The 8,448-nt window shown below is 35.6% G+C and overlaps 2 protein-coding genes across 2 annotated transcripts; both read left to right on the top strand.

The window, feature by feature from the left end:
* Positions 1-3,207, top strand: LOC109193576 (trafficking protein particle complex subunit 6B-like). Its single transcript, XM_019344448.1, has 4 exons — positions 1-236; positions 2,197-2,314; positions 2,388-2,616; positions 2,995-3,207. The coding sequence occupies exons 1-4, from the start codon at positions 85-87 to the stop codon at positions 3,021-3,023; spliced, it is 528 nt and encodes a 175-aa protein (XP_019199993.1). The 5' UTR covers positions 1-84; the 3' UTR covers positions 3,024-3,207.
* Positions 3,208-4,775: 1,568 nt separating this feature from the next.
* LOC109193575 (LOB domain-containing protein 20-like) lies at positions 4,776-8,248 on the top strand. Its single transcript, XM_019344447.1, has 2 exons — positions 4,776-5,263; positions 7,656-8,248. The coding sequence occupies exons 1-2, from the start codon at positions 4,850-4,852 to the stop codon at positions 8,013-8,015; spliced, it is 774 nt and encodes a 257-aa protein (XP_019199992.1). The 5' UTR covers positions 4,776-4,849; the 3' UTR covers positions 8,016-8,248.
* Positions 8,249-8,448: the final 200 nt, after the last annotated feature.

Here is an 8,448-nt window from a genome sequence, read left to right as displayed (position 1 = left end):
GTGGGGATCCACTGATCCGATAAAGAAAACGGGTCAATGCTCGAAACGAGCTGGCGGTAGAGAGAGAGAGAGAGAGAACGAAAGATGGGGAGGGAGGTATCAGAGAGCTGCGTGGGGAGTCTTCTAACCGAGATTGTTTCTTCTTACTGCAATGGCTTCTATGCCGACAAGCCGGAGCTCGCCGCCCGCCGGATTGAAGCCATCGGATTTCAAGTTGGTCACCAACTTTCTGAAAGGTCAGCATACACCATTCTGCTATCTTCTGAAACTGAATGCATGACCTAATTCCCAGTAAAATTTTTATACTGAAACCAAAATACTAAAGAATTTTGATAGTTGATTATCTCTGAGATCCGAAATGTGTATGTGAATTTGTCGGAATTTAAGTTCTTTTAAGATTTAATTTTACAAAGTTTAAATGCATTAAGATTTGATCAGGAATTTGGTGAGAAGTTCCGTTATTTATCATTTCTTATCATAGTCCCGGGAGCTAACTGCTAAAGTAGAGCTTCGTTATTGAAATGTGCTGAGATAGAATAATGTAACTGAATTGAAATACTAATTAGCTGTTGCTGCATTGGTAGAATGCTCTCTTGCTTTCCTTAACTATCACTGACTTTGGTCCTTATCCCTAGGTGTTTGGTTCAAGTTATATAACATAACTAAGGGAATGTGAGATTTGGAATGTAATATTCCCATGTTTGGTTCAATTATCTTCCTTTTCCAAGGGAATATAACATTCCCTTTGGATTTTGAAGGGGATGTGATTCCCCTACAACTCTCAGGTTTTATAAGTAATAAGATTCCCATGTATAATTTCTATTTTTGGGCTTCTAATTCCCATGTTTGGTTCAATTATCTTCCTTTTCCAAGGGAATATAACATTCCCTCTGCATTGGATTTTGAAGGGGATGTGATTCCCCTACAACTCTCAGGTTTTATAAGTAATAAGATTCCCATGTATAATTTCTATTTTTGGGCTTCTAATTCTAATTAGTATGAAATATATATTTTATGTTAGCTTATTGTATGTATCATATTTAATTACTTTTATAATTATATATTTTATTTTTTTTCTTATTACGTCATGTTAGCTTATATAGTAATTTTGTTTATCATTCAAGCTCTTAGTTAATTATATTCTTTTTAAATCATGTAATATACATGTTACCATTGCCTTATTTATTTATTTATATTAATTTTGAAATTTATAGAAATACAAAAAAAATATGTTAAGGGTATTAAAGTAAAAAAGCATTATAACATAAAAACATAATCCTAAACCAAACATGATTATATTACATATCTCTATTTTAACCAAACACAGGAATTTAATGATTTTATTGATTCTTTATCTTTTGTATGTCATCACCAAATCATGAATCATTAATGTTTAGGGGGGTAGGTGTAAGGATATCCTAAGTTTTCTCTCTTGATTTTTAAATTCTACAATGTCCAAGCTTTTCCTTTGGCCTTGCTGGGTATGTCTGCAATTTATAAGCTAATATGATTATCTGGGCTTAGTGAAATCACTTTATTGTGCTTCAAGTCATATTCACATGGAATCCATCTTGAAAAGTTGTTTTCTTTTATGTTCTAGACTTATTACATAGTGCAGTTATGGTATGAACAAAGACATATATTCATAGTATTTGTTTAATGCATTAACTAGATTGACTCATATGATTGATCTTTTACCAATTCCCATAATTTGTGTCTTATAGGTCATGAAAGAGGTACTTCATTACCTATTGGTGATTTTAAGTAAGTTCAAGGGGGAAGAAGACATTTCACTACAGCATAAATAAGCTGAAAAATCGAGTGTTAGTCTATGGAAATTTGTTTTTTTTTTTATCCTTCTAACTGAGTAGATCATTATTATTCTGCCACATTCATGACACCTAGTATTGTCTACTGTATCATTATATGTTATGTCAGAGGGGCCCACTTTTGAACAGATCACTTGGTATACACATGTTCAATCGTTTAAGCATTTTAGTGACTTCTGTAATTCTGTTGACCCCCACTGCTCAAAAGCTAGCTTGTCCCTTTGTCTAGGTGAGAATATATTTGGTTGTAATCTCACTTTGGCTAGGAGACCTACAAAATTCTAAGTGGTTTGGTGCATTATATTGGCTCATCTCCTTAACACTCACGTTTTTCGGAAGACACTCATGCTTTTATCTACTATTGTAGATACACAATGGAACGACCTCGGTTCAGTGACCATTTGGAAGCTATCAAGTTCATTTGCAAGGACTTCTGGTCTGAGCTCTTTAAGAAACAAATAGACAACCTAAAGACAAACCACAGAGTGAGTTTGAGGATTCACATTAGCTTGTTTCTTAAGCAATTATGAGCTCACTCTTGTGATCTTTTCTCCTCAGGGTACCTTCGTGTTGCAAGATAATCAGTTTCGTTGGCTATCTCAGATGCCAATGGATCCATCTCTTGAAACTTCTGGTTCTATTCAAGATCCTTCAGCCATGGCTGAGAACAAAGCTGCACAAGCAATAGGCATGCATCTCTATTTCCCTTGTGGAATCATCAGGGGTGCACTTTCAAATCTGGGAATTTCCTGTGCAGTATCTGCAGATATATCTAACCTGCCTGCATGTAAGTCATGTCTTTTATTGCTTCGTGGTATTATTTCATGTTTATCCTTCATCGAAGAAACATGCAAATATTATTGTAAGGAAGGCAGGAAGGGTATAAACATTATTGCTATATACTAAAGTAGTACAAATTTTAGTGTGCCAAAATTAGGGCCTTAGGGCATTACTATAATAACACATTCTGTATTAGACTTAATTTTTTAGGATAGCCAATTAAAAGAAAACTACCCCCAATGATTGCAAGAAAATAGTATAGATTCTTGTTATGATCTTGATTTTCGCCACTTGATAAATCTTGATGAATTGATAAAACCCTACAAGTGAAAGCTCTCCTGAGTTATTTCTGATACACCTGTGTATGTGTTCATAATTTAATCAGGTTCATTTGTGATACATATTAAGGTTTGACAAGCTCTTGCAAGAATTAAGGGTTGGCTCTCCACTTGTGTGCCAGATCTGGTCAGCCATCACATATGAACTATCTTCTTCTTCCTCTTATATTCTCCTCCCTTCCCCTTTGTTTTGGGTTTCAAGTTACAGAGACTGGAGTGCAAATTTGTGCATGAATCAGCATACATGGCAGTTGTTCCCAGGGTATAGAGTTTCAACTGAACTATTGTAATAGCTATATATATATATATATATATATATATATATATATATATATTTCCAGGGTTTTTGTTTTTCTTTAATTGCCTAATTTGGCCAAGACCAAATCTGTTTTGGTGCTACAAGGATGAAAGCTTTAGATACTAGGTCAGAGTTGAATTAAGGTAGACAAGACCAAATCTGTTTACTACTATGTTATTATGATTTATTTAAGGGAAAAGGGTCAAATAGGTTGATTAATTTTATTCAAAAAGTCAATTAAGCCTTTAAATTTGTAAAAGTTGCAATTAAGCCCATCAACATGTTATTTTGATGCATCAAAGCCCAAAAACCAGTTAGTGGCTTGCTATTGCGGGTCACTAGGGTTTTGGCGCTATTCCGACCACATTTCGCCGACAACACTGGCGATCGGTGATTGTTCCACAGTCGCCTGCCCTAGTGACTAAACCGATTATTGGGTTTCAGTGCATCAAAATAAAACCAGTTGATGTGCTTAATTGCAACTTTTAAAAATTTAACGATCTAATTGATTTTTTGAGTAAAGGTATGGGTAATGTTGCAGAAGGTGCTAGGTGCTAGTCGATCGCCCGGGGGGCGCCTAGAGGGCCTAGGTGCCTCGTAGGCGGTCGAGTAATTTGAGTATATTGTCTTCACTTTTTTCACAAACTAGTCAACTACATATGTTAGATGGTTAGTTGAGTACATGACTGAAAGAATATAAAAGATGAGCAACTGAACAGGTAAAAAATACCACTCAGCTGAGTTGGGTGCCAATTAGGTGGATTTTGACGCCTAACTCGGCGCCTAAGGCGCATAGTTGACTAGTTAGTCGACCAGCCAACTAAAAATTGCCTAGGACTGAAATCGACTTGGCCTAGGGGCGCCTAAGCGAGCGCCTAGGTCGATATTTACAACACTGCAGTATGGGCCTGGGTTATCAGCAGCAACCAGGAGGAAAGTGGGATAGAGGACACCTGAAAAATGAATAGTAATAGCGTCCCACACGGCACCGGAAGCACAAATCTTGTGCCCTCCCATCCCACCAGAGACAGCACTGCTGCTATCCATCCCACCACACCACACCACAAAAACAATACAAAACAATCACCAACTACATTTTTCTTTCTGTTATGCCACAAAACAAAATGTTCCTCGTATACCCCACCCTTTCCTCCTTTTTTTCACTTTATTTATTCTTTATACCTGCATTTCAGTTACAACTATAATCAATCACGTGTCTGCTCTGTAATTTCGTATTTAGAGAGTGGCTAATTGGGTGACCAATGTATTTAGTTTAGTTTCATTCTTTCATTACCTTTTGTTTGTATTGATATACCAAACTTATAACGTTGGTGATAATGATTATGATGATGATATACGTATACATATTACGTACTAGTGTATATTCTTCTCTTCTATCTAAACCTACCTTAAACGTCTCTTCCTTTGCCAAACCCTTCACGAGGTTTACGTGCCCTTTTTTTCTTTTTTTATACTTTACTTTTTATAGTTATTTATATAAACACAAGTTTAGTTTATGCAATCTTTCTCTTTTAATTTCCATACACATTACACTATTCTCATTTCCCTCACACTCATCAATCAATAACTCCAGTACACTTAACATGGACGCCCAGTCCCACCCGCATAGCGACGGCGGCGGCTCTTCCTCTGCCGAGGCTGCCCCTCGGCGTAAATGTACGGGGAAGCGAGCGGCGCCAGAGTCCGGAGCTACACCACCTCCGGCGGCTCCGGTGGCGGCCATCACAATACAAGCCCCTTGCGGTGCATGCAAGTTCCTGAGGAGGAAATGCGTGAGTAGTTGCATCTTTGCCCCCCATTTTGGCTCCGATCAAGGGGCCGCCCGCTTCGCCGCCGTCCACAAGGTGTTCGGCGCCAGCAATGTCTCCAAGCTTCTCTTGCACATCCCGGCAAACCGCCGCCACGACGCCGTCGTCACCATCTCCTACGAGGCTCAAGCCAGGCTCTCCGACCCCGTTTACGGTTGTGTCTCAACAATCCTAGCCTTGCAGCAACAGGTTCAACTTCTTTAATTTCTTTCTTTTGCATTATTATTTACGTAAACATACACACATATTGTTACGATCAAAGTGCTTACCACCACGTCAAAAGCTATAGCTGAATACACAGCTTTATTTACATTTTTGAGACACTAGTTGCTGGACTTGACCTCCTTTTACCAGTCTCCACCCAACAATCGCCCGGCCACCGAGCCCAACACATACATACATAAATAAGAATGATAAATAAATGAGGAAACAAAATTAAGGTTGAAAAATGTTAGATCAAATGAAGTGATCAGTAACGTAACCTAAGTTCGGTCTTGTTTTTGGCTGACATACAATATAGATGAAGTCTCATCATCAAGAAGATGGAGACGAGGTTAGGCACACATATCAAATTAAATTATTAAAATGTCTTCAATTAATTAATATAATATGTGTTTCATTTAATTGCCCCACCCAACATTCTCTGATTTAATTTATTTAAATTTTGAAATAAAAGTATAACTAACGTTTTGAAATAATTAAATCCAGATATTACAAATCCAATACTTACTTCGAGAATCTAGTCAACAATAAATTTGAAAAAAAAATGTTAGTAAAGTTGGGAGAGAACTATATAATTGCTTTGATTATACATACAAAAGAGAGTAAGTGATCAATATATATATTGGTAGATCTTAATCTATTAGACTTTTACTATTTAATTGATTGAAGATTTGATTTTATAAATTGAACGACTGAAACAATACTAAATAAATATATTGATTGTATTGGTCTATTGGACACTTGGACATGTATATATATGCAAGAAGGAATTTAATTTATTTAGAGGTGGATCAAATATTCAAATGTATATATATTTCAAGCTAGCAACTTATTCCATACGCAATAAAGAGATATTTTTGTTATTCATTACTTGTACATATTCGATTGTTGCAACTTGCAAGCACCCCATGCACCTTCTCCATTAATATAGCCCATCTTTTAAGGTTTAGTTTTTGATCCACCTAGACTATTTATATCGTATATAAGAGTCACAGATGCTAATCGACACATTAAAATTTTTTGATATATATAACATTTAGCTAGCAAAACATTAATATTTTGATTGTATTATATAATGTTTGATTTGATTACACTTACAATTATGTTACATTCAAAAAAAAAAAAAATTGGTAAAAAAAATGCTAAGATAATCTAATAGAATAAGACAAACATGTAATACAAATATTATACAACCTCAAAGCATCACCTTTTATATTCCTTGAGGGGTAATTGTAGGTCGCATGAGTTGTACGACCTCCCATATTGATATTGTAGTAAGATCCATGCAATCATTATAACTAAAATTGTTTGAGCTAGCAAGCTTAATGGTGGGTTTTTTTTTGCAAGTTTTTTTTCGGGCCAAATAGGAGAGAACTAGAGAAGGAAGAGAGAAGAGGAAAGAAAAAAAGAAAAAAATCTTATAAAATAAACACTGTTATTCATGCGCCAAGCTGGGCTTGACAGTTCCCGTGTTCCCTTCCCTTGATAATTTTTTTCTCTTTTTCTATTCATTAGACCCCACAAAAAACTTAAACTTGCAGAAGAAGAAGAAGAAAAAAAAAATCATCAATTAAAAAATCTACGTCAAGTTTTTTGTTCTACAATTAACCCCAAAAAATAATTTTTTTTTTTAAAAAATCACTAGGCCACTATTGAGAGTTTCTTTCACACATGGACTAACCTATAGTAAAAGACTGAATCGAATCAAATCAAATCAATTAATTAATATAACACATGGACTTATAAACTCATATATTCTCTCTTCAATCGTTATGTTGTGGAACCGTGCCCACAATTAGTGGCACCGGTATCCTCCATAATTTCTATACTGTAGATTTATAATTTTTATATTGTAGATTCATAATTTAAACACAGTAGATTCATAATTTCTATACTGCATACTGTAGATTCATAATATCTGTACTGTAGATTCATAATTTCTAAATTGTATAGTTATCAAATTATGAACATATAGTTCTGTGATTTGTGAATACAGAGTTCAACAATTGGGAATATGAACATCGAAAATTATGAACATATAGCTCTATAATTATGAACATATATTTATAAAATTATGAACATATAGCTCTATCACATGTTCACAAACCTAATACTGTAGATTCATAATTTAAATACAGTAGATTCATAATTTCTAAACTGTGCGATTGCGAAGAGAGAAACGCCGTTAACGGCAAGTAAAAATCAATTTTTTTTTAAAAAATTAAAACAGCGTCATTTTCGTTGTGGAGCTGTGCCCGGGCACGTTTCTACGATATAATTTACCTTCTCTCTTATATTTTCAAGGTGACACTCTCAACAAACTCATGTGTCAATGTTTGCTTGTTTGCATGTTGTGCAGGTGGCATCTCTTCAAGCAGAGCTTGCAATGGTACAAACACAGATAATGAACAGCAGATTTGCAGTAGCAAATGCCCTTCAGACTTCTCAACAGCAGCAACAACAACAACAACAGCAACATGCAGTAGCAGCAGCAGTGTTGCAGCCTGCATATTCCAATACTTCATCTGCTTCAAACAACCTGCTAAACATAAGTAACTTCAGCTCCAATTTCGACCTCGTCGGAGAAACCACTGGCGCCCCCCATAATTCACACTGTTTTGACCCCATTGTTCAGCTCTCACACCCCTCCCAGGAGGAAGAGGAAGATGAAGAACAGAGCCATAACCCCATTGCATTTACCAATCACATGTTCCGTTAGTTAAAGCTCATCAGATCAGTAGTATCTCGGCTTTTAACCTTTCTTGAGGAATAATAATATGGAATCCAAAATTTGGAGAAAAGAAAATCATACAATGTCAGCCAGAGTTTTTCTCTTTTTCGTTTTGGTTTTTGTTTTTTTCCTGTCATGTAGTTAATACCATTGACATTGAATCAAGCTGAGTGTTCAACAATACTGAGCTCTGTTGTTCAAAGCAATTCATTTTGTGTTTTGTTTAAAATTGAATGGCATAGTTGCAAAATGCCCTAGGCATTAGCATGGTTGCAGTAGGAGCTAGTTGCGCGATAGAGTAGTGCTTAGGGCCTATACAGCCTAGACGGATAGGCGACTAACTAAAAAAATATAAAACAATGCACATGTGTGGTAGGTATATATATATATATATATATATATATATATATATATATATATA

This window comes from Ipomoea nil, unplaced genomic scaffold, assembly GCF_001879475.1.
Source record: "Ipomoea nil cultivar Tokyo-kokei standard unplaced genomic scaffold, Asagao_1.1 scaffold1895, whole genome shotgun sequence".
Lineage (NCBI taxonomy): Eukaryota > Viridiplantae > Streptophyta > Magnoliopsida > Solanales > Convolvulaceae > Ipomoea > Ipomoea nil.
This window is presented reverse-complemented; position numbering and strand designations above follow the sequence as displayed.